The sequence below is a fragment of the Stenella coeruleoalba genome, assembly GCF_951394435.1.
Source record: "Stenella coeruleoalba genome assembly, chromosome: 18".
Lineage (NCBI taxonomy): Eukaryota > Metazoa > Chordata > Mammalia > Artiodactyla > Delphinidae > Stenella > Stenella coeruleoalba.
Genome location: NC_137164.1, coordinates 12000430 through 12019935, shown reverse-complemented (window position 1 = coordinate 12019935; position 19506 = coordinate 12000430). Strand labels below are relative to the sequence as shown.

The 19506-nt window shown below is 38.0% G+C and overlaps 1 protein-coding gene across 1 annotated transcript in view; it reads left to right on the top strand.

Moving 5' to 3' along the window:
* CCDC169 (coiled-coil domain containing 169) overlaps window positions 1–19506 on the top strand; it is a 42980-nt gene that overhangs the window by 1239 nt on the left and 22235 nt on the right. Inside the window, 4 exon segments of the mRNA XM_079903431.1 lie at window positions 824–903; window positions 16949–17037; window positions 17039–17060; window positions 17143–17183. Coding sequence (XP_079759557.1) covers window positions 824–903; window positions 16949–17037; window positions 17039–17060; window positions 17143–17183 — 232 coding nt within the window.

The following is a 19506-nucleotide window of genomic DNA, read 5'->3' as shown; positions in this document are numbered from 1 at the left end:
CAGTAGAGTGTAGGAGCCAGTCCTTTAGAGGAATCCTGCACAGATTCAAATCCCAGCTCTTATCACTTACTCAGCAAGTACATGATCTTGCACAAGTTAATGAACCTCTGAAGCCTCAGTTTTCTCAAGTCTAAGACTGGCGTAGAAATCGGTATCTCACACATCATGTAGTTGGTACCAGGACTGAAATGTATGTAAAGCACTTAGTGTTGGCTTGTAATAAACATTCGGTGGAAGTTAGCTGCTGCAATTACTGTTCTGTTCACTTACGGTAGTATCTTCAGCACTTAGCACAATGCCTTTAATATAATAGGCATTCAGAAATATAAATGATTCTGTCATCGTATTTTGATAACTACTATGCCACTTGCTGATGTCCTAAATAGATAATCTCTGGAATGCTATGTGTGTGTGTGTGTGTGTGTATTTTTTTTTATTAGTGTTTCTTTTTTTTTCCTTTTTATTTCAGATTGTCAGTTGTTACCTGTTGCCCTAGCTGTTCCCGTCTATAGTAATTTGCAGCTCCTTTGCTGGGCTTTGAGAAACCAGGTAACCAAAATTGTCAGACTTCTTGAGGCCAACTTTAAGAATAAAGGGTTTTAAGTGGTTACATGGGGAGCTTTGAGCTTTAGTGCATTTTAATGTCCTTCTAGACCCGGGTAATCGGAAGCCTGCGTTCGCCTGATTACTAATTCTCAACCAGGCCTTCAATAAGTGATGTTTCATAATAGGTTGTTCCTGAAGTAGTGGTAGGTTACTGTGTATTATTTTTCTCATGTTATTTTTAATTGAATCATAATTAACAAAATGTGTTTAATAATAGGGATACAGTGCAACTCTCAGTGCTTGAAATAAGACACAAGATAGCGGAACTGGAAGCCAAACTCAATACTGACGATGAAGGTATATAAGTAAATATTTTTATTTATGACTCCTGTATAGCTATTGTTCATTTTACCAAGATACCTATAGTACATTAAATTACATATTTGGAATAATAGTGTCAAGATTTCTATATTGCTTTTTGGCAGCATTAATAATAATTTAATATAGAGGCTTTAAAAACATATTTCAGAGTGTCAAACCTGTTACTTTATAATTATTTGTCTACTTACGAGTTCAGAATGTTCATTCTTCAATTAGCAGAACCTTTGTTACGTGAGATAAATACATTATTTCCTTAGTAATAAAATATCACACGTTTTCTATATAACTCAAGTAGTAACCTTTATATCTTAACTGCTAGATTTGGGATATAACCTTAAAATCCTTATCTAGGTTTTGGCTATTTGTTTGTGTTGAAAGAATGGGGGAGGGGCAGGCGAGTGTTGCACACACACCCTCATCACACACACCTACACACAGGAACATACCCATATATCCTTAAAATTTATAATGTCTGTAAGATGTTAATTTATTACACAAATATTGATTGAGATCCTGCCATATGTCAACATTTTGAATGGAAGACCTTTCTTTTCCCTTTTCTAAAGAGTTTCACTGACTATTGGGGGGAAGTGTCAAACTAAAATATGAGCAGAAGTAATATAAGTTCTGCATGAGGAGAAATGGCAACTCAGGTAAGGGGAACCCAACACACCTTGCATGAGGGCAGAGGAGGCAGTGTTGAACTGACTACTAAAGAACAGTAGGAGTTTATTAGGGTTATGGGGGTGGGCTTTGCTTCTTAAACCCATTCATACTTTTCTTCTATTGGGGAAGCCATGAACAAAATGGATTAGTAACCATATGACAAATATAATGCTACTTTTCATAATACCCAAAGCTATGTTAAAGCTTGCTTAGAGAACACTGCTTTGTCCCAAGGCTGAAGTAGCTTCCTACGTCTCCATGTCTGTATCCTTAATAAACTGGCTCTGTGGAGGCAGACTGTGAGTACACTTACCAAGTAGTTGCAGTGGCAAGGCTGGCTGGAATTTCCTCATCCATCTAACTACAGACAAAACACGTCATGCTCAGATACACACACAATGCAGTAACTATGCCCACAAGTAAAATCTAAGCCCAGCAAGTCGTATTATCAACAGCTGTTCTCGTGGGGAGGAGCTGGAATATGGGTATAAAGAGATAAGGTAAAATGGCAGGCGAGAAAGTTTTTCCGCAGTGGGCCAAGCTAAAACCTAAGGTGAAGGGCAGAAACCTTTATCCCTTCTTCAGAATCAACTAACTCCAGGAACTGTGTCAGGTGAGGTGGTTATTATTATTCCCATTTATGGAAAAATGAAGTTCAGGAATTTAAGTAACTTGCTAAGATCACAGAGCCAGGGGGTGGCAGAGCCATGATTTTAGCCTAAATCACCTGTCTCCCCCCACCACTACTACCATGACAACTGCTGTCTCCCCACATCGGCACTCAGTAGTTCTGGTTATCTACTGCTGCATAGCCAACCAGCCTATCGTTTAGGGTTCTAAATAACATTTGTCTCTCACAAGTCTGTGGATTGACTGGGTTCATCTGGCAAGTTCTTAATTGGGGTCTCTCATGTGATTGCAGTCAGATGTAGTCTGGCACTCAGTCATCTGAAGGTTCAGCTGGGCTGGACATTTCAAGATGACTCACCCACATGGCTGGTAACTCATCCTGGGTATTGGCTGGGAGCCCAGCTGGGACCACCCATCAGAAGTACCTACACATGGCTTTGTAGCTTTTGCTTCTCACAGCATGGTGCCTGCGTTCCAAGAGGCTGTATCCCAAGAGCAAGCATTCCAAAAGGCACTGTGACAGAAACTGCCAGTCCAGTTAAGGGCTGCTCCCAGAACTGGCAGCGTCATTTCCATTATATTCTATTGGTCAAAACAGTCACAGATGGGCTTCCCTGGTGGCGCAGTGGTTGAGAGTCCACCTGCCGATGCAGGGGACATGGGTTCGTGCCCTGGTCCAGGAAGATCCCACGTGCCGTGGAGCGGCTGGGCCCATGAGCCATGGCCGCTGGGCCTGTGCGTCCGGAGCCTGTGCGTCCGGAGCCTGTGCTCCACAACAGGAGGGGCCACAACAGTGAGAGGCCCGTGTACCACAAAACAAACAAACAAACACACAAAAAAAAACCAGTCACAGATTTCAGGGAATGGAGAAAATCTACTTGTCAAGGTCACATTGCAGAAGAACATGTGGAATGGGGTGGATTCTTGCAGTCATCTTTGGCAAATAGTCTGCCACAGGGAGTATTAAACATAATGCCTCTTGAGGAGAACTCTTAAGTAACTGATAAGGGTGGAACATAGATTGTAACGAGAATGTGACAGGAGATGAGATAAAAGTTTATGAAGAAGACGAAGAATAGTCTTTAATATGATTCTGATGAATTTGTATTTATCCTGAAGGCAATGGGGTAATATTAAAGGAGTTTTTAAAATAAATTTATTATTGTTTAACATTATAAAAGAAATAAATGCACAAGTGATAACCATGGATACATCTGTTTAGGTAATTCTTTCACACTTTCCACTCTCTACTCAAATCTCACTACCCCTCTCTCCATTCTCACTCTCAGCGAATGAGCTTACCTTCCTCTTTCAAGGAGAACCAAGAAGCAATCAGAAGAGGATTTCCACATGTTTCTACCAAGAAAGATACCCACCTACATACGTGCATCTTTGCACATCCTCTTACTTCCCTCTTGTTCCTCTGCATATTCTGTGTTACTCTTATTTAATGTCAATCTCTCCACTTGTACAACAGAGGCCATTACTCTCACCTCCTCCAGGATATCACTCCAGCAATTGATTGTCCTCTCTGCTGCACCGTTTTCCCTGCTCCACTGAATCATCTCCAACAGCACACAAACACGCCGAGTTTATTTTATCTAAAAAACAGATACCAACCCTTCTTTGGCCACATGTTTCCCCTTCTACCATTATCCCCTTTCACCTTTCACTGCTCTGTGTACACCAAAATATTTCAATAGAATCATTTTTTTTTATTTGCACTCTTACCTGTTTATTCATATTTAATCTACCTGTTTTGTAACAGGATTAATTTTTAGGCAAAGCAGCAAGCAGAACAAACTTCAAAGGGCTTCACATTCACATAGTGGCCTTTTGAAGCCCTTTAGGATTCATAGGAAACTATATTCAAAACGAGTGGTTTATGTTTTAAGTAAATATGAATTTTACCATCTTAAAGCTTGGCCACAAGACAAAGAACAGGAAAGAAAATGTCCAGGAGACCTAAAAAAGTGAGAAGAGTCAATATTGGTGTAGGGGTTTAAGTGCATTTCAAAAAATTGAAACCTCACCACTACCCTTTGAAAACAGTATCACCTCATTTTATAGATGAAAAACTGAGATTCAGGGATTCTGAATGTCTTTCTCAAGGCTACAGAGGTGGGGAGGGATAGATCTGGAATTGGGATCCAGGCATTTTGCCGTCAGATCCCAAACTCAGCCTCTATTTCTTTCCACTTAAGTTTCTTAAGTTTGCTTCTAAAGTTTTTTCATCTGGAGAAGAGAGCCTTGATTTACTGAGGTTCTGGGACATTGCTCATCTAGGCATAGAAATGGGCTGGATTTGCCCAGCACAAGCATGATTGTCTTATTCTCTCTTGGACTCACTCCAATCAGAAGTTTTGCCTCTGATCAGCTGAAACTGCTCTTATCAAGGTCACCAGTAACTTTCAATTTGCAAAATCCAGTGTCGTCTCTCAGTACTCATCTTGACATTAGCAGCACTGCCAGAACTGATCACCTTCATCATTGAAACCCGTTGCTCACTTGGCTTCTGGGACACCACACTGTCTTGGTTTTCTTCATATCTACTGGCCACTCCTCACTTCTCTTCATCTTCATGAGTTCTAAAAACTTGGAGTGCTTCAGGGCTCAGTCCTCTGACTTTTCTTTGATACATGCACCCACTACTTAGGAGATCCCCTCTGGTCATATGGTATGAAATGCCATCTGTATACTGATAATATACAGATTTACATCTCCATCCCAGACCTTTCCTTTAAGCTCCCTTTGAGTCTTCATTTATAGGCTGGTTTCTAGTTAAAAACTCTTTGGCTATTAAGTAATGTATTAGTAGATCAAATAGTTTTTTAAAACTCGTCTCAGTAAATGCTAAAAAAGGTTTTGATAAAATTCAATTTGTCTTATTAAAAAAATATATTTCTATTTATCTTGAACTGGAATAACACTTAATGATGAAACATTAGAGGCATTACCATTCCTGGAAAAAAGCAAAGATGCCTCCAGCCACCATTAAAATTTAATATTGTTTTGAAGGGTCCAGTCAAGCAATAAAATATGAAACAGAAATAAGCATTATAGCTATTAGGAAGATATAAAATTATTATAATTTTTAACTTTTATAATTTGATATCCAGAACTTTCCAGAGGATCAACTGAAAAACTACTATATTAGTTTATATATGTATATTATATAATATATATTAGTTTATATATATATATATTATATATAATATACTAAAAAATTAGAAAATGTTTGGATACAGAAGTGGAAGAAATTTTTATTAAAAAAACCCAAGACACTAGCAATAACCAGTTAGAAAATAGGGGTTTTTTTAATGATTGCACAACAATTCCATCCTGAATCATAAAATGTCTGACAATACCCTTGATAAGAAATATTCAGGACTTATATGAAGAGATAGCAGAAGACTATGACTATAATGGAATAATAACCATTCAGCAAGAATTCTCATCCTTGTCCACAATCAACTTGATGTACCCTGCATCTGTGGGATACCTGAATAGACAATGAATCATCCCAAATTGAGGATGTGGACTTTGGGAGCAACAATATATATATTTTTTCCCCTTTTTCTCTTTTGGTTAGTGTGTATGTGTATACTTCTGTGTGTGATTTTGTCTATATAGCTTTGCTTTTACCATTTGTCCTAGGGTTTGGTCTATCCGGGTTTTTGTTTTGTTTTGTTTTTTTAGTATAGTTTTTAGCACTTGTTATCATTGGTGGATTTGTTTTTTGGTTTGGCTGCTCTTTCTTTTTTTTCATTTAAAATTTTTTTTAATAATTATTTTTTATTTCAATAACTTTTTAATTTAATTTAATTTTATCTTCTTCTTTCTTTCTTTCTTTCTTTTTCATCCCTTTTATTCTGAGCCATGTGGATGACAGGCTCTTGGTGCTCCAGCCAGGCGTCAGGGGTATGCCTCTGAGGTGGGAGAGCCAAGTTCAGGACATTGGTCCACAAGAGACCTCCCAGCTCCACGTAATACCAACCAGCGAAAATCTCCCAGAGATCTCCATCTCAATGCCAAGACTCAGCTCCACTCAACAACCAGCAAGCTACAGTGCTAGACACCCTATGCCAAACAACCAGCAAGAAAGGAACCCAACCCTACCCATTAGCAGAGAGGCTGCCTAAAATCATAATAAGGCCACAGACTCCCCAAAACACACCACCAGCCATGGACCTGCCCACCAGAAAGACAAGATCCAGCCTCATCCACCAGAACACAGGCACTAGTCCCCTCCACCAGGAAGCCTACACAACCCACTGAACCAACCTTAGCCAGTTGGAGCAGACACCAAAAACAATGGGAACTACGAACCTGCAGCCTGTGAAAAGGATACCCCAAACATAGTAAGTTAAGCAAAATGAGAAGACAGAAAAACACACAGCAGATGAAGGAGCAAGGTAAAAACCCACCAGACCTAATAAATGAAGAGGAAATAGGCAGTCTACCTGAAAAAGAATTCACAATAATGATAGTAAAGATGATCCAAAATCTTGGAAATAGAATGGAGAAAATACAAGAAACATTTAACAAGTACCTAGAAGAACTAAAGAGCAAACACAGTGATGAACAACACAATAAATGAAATTAAAAATTCTCTAGAAGGTATCAATAGCAGAATAAGGCAGAAGAACGGATAAGTGACCTGGAAGATAAAATAGTGGAAAAAACTACTGCAGAGCACAATAAAGAAAAAAGAATGAAAAGAATTGAGGACAGTCTCAGAGACCTCTGGGACAACATTAAATGTGCCAACAGTCGAATTATAGGGGTCCCAGAAGAAGAAGAGAAAAAGGGACTGAGAAAATATTTGAAGAGATTATAGTTGAAAACTTCCCTAATATGGGAAAGGAAATAGTTAATCAAGCCCAGGAAGCACAGAGAGTCCCATACAGGATAAATCCAAGGAGAAACACACCAAGACACGTTGATCAAACTATCAAAAATTAAATACAAAGAAAAAATATTAAACGCAACAAGGGAAAAATGACAAATAACACACAAGGGAATCCCCATAAGGTTAACAGCTGATCTTTCAGCAGAAACTCTGCAAGCCAGAAGGGAGTGGCAGGACATATTTAAAGTGATGAAGGAGAAAAACCTACAACCAAGATTACTCTACCCAGCAAGAATCTCATTCAGATTCGATGGAGAAATTAAAACCTTTACAGACAAGCAGAAGCTAAGAGAATTCAGCACCACCAAACCAATTTTACAACAAATGCTAAAGGAACTTCTCTAGGCAGGAAACAAAAGAGAAGGAAAAGACCTACAATAACAAACCCAAAACAGTTAAGAAAATGGTAATAGGAACATACATATCGATAATTACCTTAAATGTAAATGGATTAAATGCTCCAGCCAAAAGACAAGACTGGCTGAATGGATACAAAAACAAGACCCGTATATATGCTGTCTACAAGAGACCCACTTCAGACCTAGGGACACATACAGACTGAAAGTGAGGGGATGGAAAAAGATATTCCATGGAAATCAAAAGAAAGCTGGAGTAGCAATTCTCATATCAGACAAAATAGACTTCAAAACAAGGACTATTAGAAGAGACAAAGAAGGACACTACATTATGATCAAGGCATCAATCCAAGAAGAAGATATAACAATTGTAAATATTTATGCACCCAACATAGGAGCACCTCAATACATAAGGTAAATACTAACAGCCATAAAAGGGGAAATCGGCAGTAACACAATCATAGTAGGGGACTTTAACAACCCACTTTCACCAATGGACAGATCATCCAAAATGAAAATAAAGAAGGAAACACAAGCTTTAAATGATACATTAAACGAGATGGACTTAATTGATATTTATAGGACATTCCATCCAAAAACAACCAAATACACATTCTTCTCAGGTGCTCATGGAACATTCTCCAGGATAGATCATATCTTGGATCACAAATCAAGCCTTGGTAAATTTAAGAAAACTTAAATCGTATGAAGTATCTTTTCCAACCACAACACTATGAGACTATATATCAATTACAGGAAAAAAAAACTGTAAAAAATACAAACACATGGAGGCTAAACAATACACTACTTAATAACCAAGAGATCACTGAAGAAATCAAAGAGGAAATCAAAAAATACCTAGAAATAAATGACAATGAAAACACGATGACCCAAAACCTATGGGATGCAGCAAAAGCAGTTCTAAGAGGGAAGTTTATAGCAATACAATCCTACCTCAAATAAACAACCTAACCTTACACCTAAAGCAATTAGAGAAAGAAGAACAAAAACCCTCCAAAATTAGCAGAAGGAAAGAAATCATAAAGATCAGATTAGAAATAAATGAAAAAGAAATGAAGGAAATGACAGCAAAGATCAATAAAACTACAAGCTGGTTCTTTGAGAAGATAAACAAAATTGATAAACCATTAGCCAGACTCATCAAGAAAAAAAAGGGAGAAGAACTCAAATCAGTAGAATTAGAAATGAAAAAGGAGAAGTAAAAACTGACACTGCAGAAATACAAAGGATCATGAGAGATTGCTACAAGCAACTCTATGCCAATAAAATGGACAACCTGGAAGAAATGGACAAATTCTTAGAAATGCACAACCTTATGAGACCGAACCAGGAAGAAGTAGAAAATATGAACAGACCAATCACAAGCACTGAAATTGAAACTGATTAAAAATCTTCCAACAAACAAAAGTCCAGGACCAGATGGTGCTTCACAGGCGAATTCTATCAAACATTTAGAGAAGAGCTAACAGCTATCCTTCTCAAACTCTTCCAAAATATAGCAGAGGGAGGAACACTCCCAAACTCATTCTACAAGGCCGCCATCACCCTGATACCAAAACCAGACAAAGATGTCACAAAGAAAGGAAACTACAGGCCAATATCACTGATGAACATAGATGCAAAAATCCTCAACAAAATACTAGGAAACAGAATCCAACAGCACATTAAAAGGATCATACACCATGATCAAGGGGGGTTTATCCCAGGAATGCAAGGATTCTTCAATATATGCAAATCAATCAATGTGATACACCATATTAACAAACTGAAGGAGAAAAAACATATGATTATCTCAATAGATGCAGAGAAAGCTTTCGACAAAATTCAACACCCATTTATGATAAAAACCCTTCAGAAAGTAGGCATAGAGGGAACTTACCTCAACACAATAAAGGCCATATATGACAAACCCACAGGCAACATTGTCCTCAATGGTGAAAAACTGAAACCATGACCACTAAGATCAGGAACAAGACAAGGTTGCCCACTCTCACCACTCTTATTCAACATAGTTTTGGAAGTTTTAGGCATAGCAATCAGAGAAGAAAACGAAGTAAAAGGAATCTAAATCGGAAAAGGAGAAGTAAACTGTCACTGTTTGCAGATGACATGATACTATACATAGAGTATCCTAAAGATGCTACCAGAAAACTACTAGAGCTAATCAATGAATTTGATAAAGTAGCAGTATACAAAATTAATGCACAGAAATCTTTTGCATTCTTATAAACTAATGATGAAAAATCTGGAAGAGAAATTAAGGAAACACTCCCATTTACCATTGCATCAAAATGAATAAAATACCTAGGAATAAACCTACCTAAGGAGACAAAAGACCTGTATGCAGGAAATTATAAGACACTGATGAAATAAATTAATGATACAAATAAATGGAGAGATATACCATGTTCTTGGATTGGGAGAATCAACACTGTGAAAATGACTATACTACCCAAAGCAATCTACAGACTCAGTGCAATCCCTATCAAGCTACCACTGGCATTTTTCACAGAACTAGAACAAAAAAATTCACAATTTGTATGGAAACACAAAAGACCCCGAATAGCGAAAGCAATCTTGAGAAGGAAAAACAGAGCTGGAGGAATCAGGCTCCCTGACTTCAGGCTATACTACAAAGCTACAGTAATCAAGACAGTATGGTACTGGCACAGAAACAGAAATATAGATCAATGGAACAGGATAGAAAGCCCAGAGATAAACCCATGCACATAAGGTCACCTTATCTTTGATAAAGGAGGCAAGAATATACAATGGAGGAAAGACAGCCTCTTCAATAAGTGGTGCTGGGAAAACTGGACAACTACATGTAAAAGAATGAAATTAGAACACTCCCTAACACCATACACAAAAATAAACTCAAAATGGATTAAAGACCTAAATGTAAGGCCAGACACTATAAAACTCTTAGAGGAAAACATAGGCAGAACACTCTATGACATAAATCACAGCAAGATCCTTTTTGACCCATCTCCTAGAGAAACAGAAATAAAAACAAAAATAAACAAATGGGACCTAATGAAACTTAAAAGCTTTTGCACAGCAAAGGAAGCCATAAACAAGACGAAAAGACAACCCTCAGAATGGGAGAAATTATTTGCAAATGAAGCAACTGACAAATGACTAATCTCTGAAATTTACAAGCAGCTCATGCAGCTCAATATCAAAAAAAAAAAACAAACAACCCAATCCAAAAATGGGCAGAAGACCTAAATAGACATTTCTCCAAAGAAGATATACAGACTGCCAACAAACACATGAAAGAATGCTCAACATCATTAATCATTAGAGAAATGCAAATCAAAACTACAATGACATATCATCTCACACCAGTCAGAATGTCCATCATCAAAAAATCTACAAACAATAAATGCTGGAGAGGGTGTGGAGAAAAGGGAACCCTCTTGCATTGTTGGTGGGAATGTAAATTGATACAGCCACTATGGAGAACAGTATGGAGGTTCCTTAAAATACTAAAAATAGAACTACGATATGACCCAGCAATCCCACTCCTGGGCATATACCCTGAGAAAACCATAATTCAAAAAGAATCATGTACCACAAGGTTCATTGCAGCTCTATTTACAATAGCCAGGATGTGGAAGCAACCTAGGTGTCCATCGACAGATGAGTGGATAAAGAAGATGTGGCAATGGAATATTCCTTAGTCATAAAAAGAAATGAAATTGAGTTATTTGTAGTGAGGTGGATGGACCTAGAGTCTGTCATACAGAGTGAAGTAAGTCAGAAAGAGAAAAACCAGTACCGTATGCTAACACATATATATGGAATCTTAAAAAAAAAAAAAAAATGGTCATGAGTAACCTAGGAGCAAGATGGGAATAAAGACGCAGACCTACAGGAGAATGTACTTGAGGATACAGGGAGGGGGAAGGGTAAGCTGGGACAAAGTGAGAGAGTTGGATGGACATATATACACCACCAAATGTAAAATAGATAGCTAGTGGGAAGCAGCCACATAGCACAGGGAGATCAGCTCAGTGCTTTGTGACCACCTAGAGGGGTGGGATAGGGAGGGTGGGAGGGAGGGAGACACAAGGAGGAAGAGATATGGGGATATATGTGTATGTATAAGTGATTCACTTTGTTATAAAACAGAAACTAACACACCACTGTAAAGCAATTATACTCCAATAAAGATGTTTAAAAAAAAAAAAAACGGAATTCTCACCTTGTTCAACATAAGGGATTTCATACTGGAGAGAAACCCTAAAGTGAAATGAAATTGGGAAATTTATTATTAAGGTTTTATAATGGGGACGTAGACTTTTCCTGTATAGGAGAATTGGGTGTTATAAATATGCTCATTCTTTTCAAATTAATTTATTGATATGTAATTCTTATTAAAACAGCTGTTTTTTCTTAACTTCAATAACTGACTCTAAAGTTAATGAGATGAATAAATAGACAGGGATAACTGATAAGAAATTTTGGGGAGTTGACGGGACTCCTACAATATATAATAAAGGTAAAGTCATTAAAACTGAAAACAAATCAATAAAACAAAATATGTAATATATTAGTTTGCTAGAGCTTCCATAGCAATGTACCACAGACAGGCTGAGTTGAACCACAGAAACTTATTTTCTCACAGTTCTGGAGACTACAAGTCCAAGGGTGTGATGTTCACAGGGTTGGTTTCTTCTGAGGGCTTTCTTTCTGTGTCTTCACATGGTCTTCCCTCTGTACCTGTTTGTGTCCTAATTTCTTCTTATAATGAAATCAGTCATATTGGATTAGGGCTAAGCATATGATCTCATTTAACCTTAATGATCTTTATAAATGTCCTATCTCTAAATACAGTCACATCTGAGTACTGGGAGCGTAGGACTTCAACATATGAATTTGGGGGGAGGAAGCAGACACAGTTCAGTCCATAACAGAAAGAGATTCTAATTTATTAAAATGTTGTACTAGTGTGAAATTCAGGGCCAGGTTACTAAGTTAATTAAAAAATTGTTTTCAGTTATCTATGAAAAAAAGGAGAAAACCATTTTCATTTATGAGACTTGTGGGAAATAGATTATTACAAAAACTGCACCAGACATTGAAATAGGAAAGTACCAAATGATCATTGTTTTAGTCTGCTCGGGCTGTCATAACAAAGTACTGTAAGACTGCGTGGCTTAAACAACAGAAATTTATTTTCTTATAGTTCTAGATCCTGGAAGTCCAAGATCAAGGTGCCAGCCGATTTGGTCTCTAGTGCGGACCCATTTCCTGCCTTGCAGATGACCACCTTCTCATTGTGTTCTCACATGGCAGGCAGAACAAGCTATGGTGCCTCTTCCTTTTTTTATAAGGGCAGCAGCCCTATTGGATTATGGCCCCACCCTTACGATCTCATTTAACTTTTATCACTTTCTCACAGACCCCACCTCCAACTAAAGTCACATGGGGTTAGGGCTTCAACATATGAATTTTAGAGGGACACAAACATTCCATAAAAATCATGAAGCTATCACTTTCTAATTACTGTCTTCCCCTTCCCACCATCAAGAAAGAACAACTTTAGCCTGCCTGCCCAAGTTTGGGAAAGGGCTTCTGGGCAGAGAACTGGAACCAAAGAGCCAATTACCAGCAATGTTTTATTGGAATCTGTGTCACCACACAGAGCTTTAAAAGAGCTAAAAGAGGGACTTCCCTGGCCATCCAGTGGTTGAGACTCCGTGCTTCCAATGCAGGGGGCATGGGTTTGATCCCTGGTCAGGGAACTAGGATTCCGCATGCTGCATGGCACTGCCAAAAAAAAGAAAAAAACATGAGCTTCTTTTAAAGTGATGAATTTGGAAAATTGGTATAATATTTAGAAAAATAATCCCTTTAGATCTTCACTGTATACTTAATTCTCAAAACTTCTGGGGGGACTTCCCTGGTGGTCCAGTGGCTAAGACTCTGTGCTCCTAATGCATGGGGCCCGGGTTCCATCCCTGGTCAGGGAACCAGAGCCCACATGCCGCAACTAAGAGTTCGCATGCCGCAACTATGACCTGGGGCAGCCAAATAAATAAAAATTACTCTAAAATAAAACCTTCCAGATGGATTTAATATTTAAAATTATTAAATATTTAAAATTTAAAGATTTAAATATTTTAAAATGAACCAAGAAAATATAGATGAATATATATTTGTTTATGGATAAAGAAGGCCTTTCTTAAAGAGCAATAAATCACTGAGGAAAACATGTTTAGGTTTGACTTCCCTTGTGAAAATAGCTTCCCTTGATTTAAAGGAAAAAAGACCAATATGAGAAGTCAAACAGTAATCTGGGAAAGACATTGGTAGCCAAAATGATGGACAAAAGGTTTATATTTTCACCACACCTATGTCCTCTGCAATTCAGTTAGAAAACACTAAGTTCCCAGTAGATAAATATGAGTAGGACACAGAGACAACTCGTGAATATGGGAAAATATCCAACTTGTTTTAAAGTCAAAGAAATTTGTTGCCTATAAAAGAAGTAGAGATTTTTTTTTATAAGTGAAATAGGAACTTTATACATTACTGATAGCAGTGTAGTACTACCCTTTGGGGAAAAATTTTTGCAGTAAATTTCTTATGATGATAAAAATGCTAATAACAAAAACAACTAAGTTTTATAGCAATTTCTGTGTGCCCTGCACTGCTTTAAGCCTTCACATGTTTTAATTAATCCTGTCAATATCCTATAGTGTAGGAACTTTAATTATCCTTATTTTACAGTTGAGAAATTGAGGCACAGGAAATGTAACTTGCTCAGGATCACAGAAATAAACTGGTGGAGACATGGCTTAAACCCACTGGTCCTACTTTGGGGATGTTTTTCCTCATGGAGTCTTCTGAAAATTTGCTGGGGGGCAACTTTACTCAAAGAGATAGTCTGCACCGTGCCCCCTTTTTGTACATGTTGGCATTTTTGTTCATGCAGTTCTTGCTGTTTGAATATTCTTTTTTACCCTCTCTGGCTTAGAACAGGTGTCATTCCCTCCAAAAAGCATTTTCTGTCCCTCTTCAATCTTGACCTCCCCATTTCTGATTCCCTTCTGTCACCTTCCAGATTGGATATCTTTCTTTGTGTACCATTACAACCAATTAACCAAAAATTTCTTAAATGTTCTGGCTATGTTTCTGTACTCCCCACCCCTCCCAACTTCTCCTACTGCTGATTGACGGCAGGAATTGTGTCTATTTTATTTTAGAATCCCTAGCGCCTCATACAGTCCCACATAGTAGGCTCTTTCCTTTCCTTGTTAACATTTTCTTACTTTACAAAGTCTTTTCAAGTTAATATAACTCCATCACTGTAATCATAAATATAGTGAACAACACAAACATGAATGTCCATGTAGGGTCAAGTTTCAATCAGTTCAACTGTGTTCTTCTTAACAATTTAAAAATAATTATTTGGCATTGTTGTTTAGTTGGGCTTTGTTTGTTTTGTTTTTGTTAACGTGCTATCTCTCTTTGGGAAAAAAATGTCCATATCTGAAAGATAAGCCTCCACCTAATATTCTCTTGCTTTATGAACTTCCTCTTTTAAGGTCAATTTTGACCATGAAGGATATTTCTAGAATTTTTCAATTTTTGGTTTGATTTTGTTTTTCACTGTAGTGATTCTAGCCAAGATCCCTCTTTGAGACTGCAAAGCAATTTAATTTTTCCCTTCAAAGGTACAGTGCTTGTTTTTTGTTTGTTTTTAGAATTACTGCAAAAGCAGTGGTTTCATGGAGTTACTGCTCAGGGTATTTTTTCTCCCAAGAGACACAAATGTTTCTGCTAAATTTTTATCCTCACAATCTGTATTTTGATAATTAAGTACATCTTAGGCCTTGATAGGTTGGCTGCTGTGGTGCTCAAGGTCAAGGATCATCTCTTTTAGGGTCACATTTATTGTGACCATCTAATGAGAGCACCACATCTCTTACCTGGGCTGGTTTTAGATGGTTCTGAACATTCCTTAGTATCAAGATTATTCCAGAAACTTGCTATTTTGAATTGCTAATCTTATTCCCACTTGAAAGCATAATTTAAACATTACTGCATTTTAAAGACAGATGAAAAACTATTTCTCAAAAATTTTGTAAAAATTACAAACCTCAGTATGAAATCAGTACTTCTGGCTTATCACAGAACAAAGTGTGGCAGGGAGAGTCAAACTCAGTGTGGTCCTTTTTCAGAAAAAGAAAACAGTTGACAGCAGGAAGCTGACCAAATTTGTGGGTGGGGGGGCAATGCTGGTATGTGAAAAGAAAGCAAAAATTTTATCAATCTCCAGTTTTGTGGGTCTCCATCCACTTGTTAAGCATTTGGATTAATGACTTTGGACTTCGGTTTGGAAGGGCATTCCTGCCCCTCTCTTTGGTAGACCACATCTGATTAGAAATGAGAGTAAGGGCAGGGTTGTGTTAAGGTTGCGGAGGTTGGCAGTGGTGTGAGCTAGTAAGTCTTTCTGCTTAGACTCCTCCATCAGCCATTATGTAGCAGAAGTTGCCCCATATATGCAAAGAGCATTTAAAGTTTAGAAACACCCTTTTTTCTCTCTACAAAGTGTGACTTTCAAGACTCAAAAAAAAAAAAAAAAAAAAAATTAGCTTTGGGCCTTGGAGCCGAAAAGGAGGTTTTAATTCTAGGCTGCATCCTCCTCCTCCTCCCAGAGCAAGAAGACAAATGTTTTGGCCTCAGTAGCCAAAGGGATTTAGTGAAAGAAAACTGCTTACGGATAAGAGAAGATACCTGAATAGGTAGCCGAAGGTAAAGAGTGTTACCATAGCATAGCGGTTAAGAGGACACACTTTCAAGTCAGAACAAATTGGTTGAAACCCCAGTTCCCCATTTATTACTTTGTCATCTTAATACTGTTATTTGACATCTCTGAACCTTGTTTTTCTCATCTGTAAAATGGGTAAGTTTTTGTAAATGAGGATTAAATTAGTTTATATGTGTAAGGTATTGTGTGCTTTTAACACAGCAAACACATAATTGGTAGTTGTTGAACAGACTTCAGAATTCTTTTGCAAAGGAAAGAAATGAATATGACATTGGATGGGAGGCTAGTACTCCTTAGGCTGTAATATATGGATATTTCAAGTTCCAAGGAAAGAAACATGTTCCTGATATTTCCTCTAGTAGAATTCCTTATAAGGATACACAGGAACTAAAGACAAAAGCGGGTGGAGAGTAAGAAGACCAGGAATCACAATAGTGACAGTGAGGCCGGCTGGGTGGGAATAGGTGAGTCTGGTGTCTGCACAGATCCTGTGTAACGGAGAACGCACGCTTAGACATGAGTTCCCTCCAGTGCATCTGTGTTACTAATAAATTCCAGTATAGTAATGGAGTAGGACTGAGCTAATTAATGTTTTAATGAATAAATGAGAGGTGGTGAGGTGAGCTTGACCGTCCCCACCTCTTCACTCAGGTGGTGAATGGAAAACCCGTTATGAGACACAACTTGAATTGAATGACCAACTAGAAAAGCAGATTGTTTCTCTCAAAGAGAAAATGGAAAAAAATCTGTGGAAATCCTTCAGGTACAGAAGCGCCTATATATATGTTTTATAAGTGGAGTTAAAATTGATAAAACATCAGTTGCTCATATTTGCTTTATTGTAGACAGACTGTCTTCTATTCGTGTCTATGAATGGATGCCAGTGGTGAGTAAAAGATGTTGAAACAAAAGGAATAATTGAAGGAAATTATGTGTACTTTTCCCCAGACAGATTTCAAACAAAAGTTTAAAGACTGTGACAAGGTCCAAATAAAATATCTTATTCAGTGGAGCTTTCCTGTGATGTAAAGAATCCTATAGGGCTTCCCTGGTGGCACGGTGGTTGGGAGTCCGCCTGCCGATGCAGGGGACGCGGGTTCGTGCCCCGGTCCGGGAGGATCCCACATGCCGCGGAGCGGCTAGGCCCGTGAGCCGTGGCCGCTGGGCCTGCGCGTCCGGAGCCTGTGCTCTGCAGCGGGGGAGGCCACGGCAGTGAGAGGCCCGCGTACCGCAAAAAAAAAAAAAAAAAAAAAAAATCCTATAAACAAGGCCTTCAGCTTGGTCTCTCCTGTAAAAAGCTGGGCAGGGATTCTGTTGCAGGTACAAACAAAATGGAAGTGAAAGGATCTCAGTGGTCAGGCTGGGGGGAAACCTGAGTGTCTATTCCTTACAACCTGAAAGAGCCTGTTTAACTCAGAAATACCTCTCTCATACCCATCTAAAACAGTTCCATTCTAGTTCCTAGAACCCATAAATTACCCTGTAACCGCACTGGGCTGCTTCACCTACTTTTTCTTTTGGTTGCCCTAGTGACATCTTTCTTCTTTTGAGAAGTAATTTAAATCTCCGATAAATGAATTTATGTTTTCTACTTTACAAAGAGTATTCGTTTGTTTTTCATTCATTCAAATATTTGTTAATATTTTTTTTAATGTAGAGGAGGCCCAAAGCATGACTTATGTTGAACTCTTTCTGAATTTTTATTTCAAGAATACTCAGAAAAACATGGAAATCTCGTAAATAAACCAAGGGTACTTTGCATGAAAATGAAAATACGATACTCAGCTAAATTGGCAGGACTTAATATTACACTAATAATTATAATAACTTGTCCTAAATTAAACATATGTAATATGCAAATTAACTTATGTACATTATTTCAGTCTTGCAACAAACCCCATGACATACAATTTTATATTGTTATTTTAATACATGTGATTCTAAGCTTGAAGAGATTGAATGATTTACTCAGTTTCACACAGTCTGGAAATGTGGAGTCAGAGTCTCTCCCTCTTAAACCTCTGCCATTTAACTCTGCTATACCAACAGCCCTTTGATACTGCTGATCAGAAATAATGTGTTTCTCAGTAGCTGTAGGTAGAGCACTAAGCTGCCTGCTGTATTCACAGAAGCCCTGGGCATTTATGGAGAGCGCTCTTTGAATAACTGCAAACCTTTAGTGAAAGACATAGAAAAATCTTGTATTTTTGTTAATGAATTGAGGGAGAAATTAACTTTTTTGCAGACCTCTCTGTTATTTACAACCCAGAAATACCCTTATGTCTGTGTGTTGGAAAGTCAGGAAAATAACGTGTGTTTTTTTGTTGTTGGAAAAGTAGTGAAGTTTTTCCCTCTGCCATGGAGTCATAGCTCCATCTTGTGGTATTTAGAAATCGCTGCAAGGGCTCTTTTACGCTTAGCGTTTCTTAACTGTAGGTAGAATTTTATTGCTACCTACAGAATATAAAATATCAAGTTCTACCTACAGAATATAATATATTCTGGCTTCCTGCTTCTTGACAGCCTACCCCCAGTCATAGCTCAAGAAACGGGGTATCTAGCCTCCTGGAGGGTAGCAACAAGTGCTGGTGTGACATGGAAGAAGACTCTGTAGCATATCTAAAAAGCATTTAATCAGTTTTCTCATTGCTACCTCAGATTCTGTAATTTATTCATGTTCACAAAAATACTTATTTCCCTTGATGAATTTGTCTTATTCTTGAAGAAAATGTCTTTCTCTAAGAGGTTTAGATCTGGAGGCAGAGAATTACATTTCTCTTCAGTAAAGAACAAAAGAAATGTTAGAAGAACCAAGAGTGGGGCCACATACTAAGCAGAAAGGAGAGAGAATGAAAGTTCAGGCTCTTAAGGAGTTGGTCCTCTCTGTTCTCTGGGCAGATGCCCTGAGTACCTGGGTTTTCTTACACAGTGGAATCCAGAGGGCGTTTGTCTGAAGAGCAGGGATTAGGAATCTAACCAGGGAGCTGGTGATGGAAGTAGCCAACTACTGAGCAAAAAGCATTAGGGATCCAAAAATCCTATATCCAGTATAGGAAAGAAATCTCTCTTTTCCGAGGACAAAAGAGTCTTATTCTTTATATCAGAAACAATATTTGTGAGATTCAGACATGTACCATTTGTGTAATACAAGTATTTTTGGTTTTCTGTTAGGTTGATAATCAGAGAAAAGGGCCTAAATTAGTTGTTTT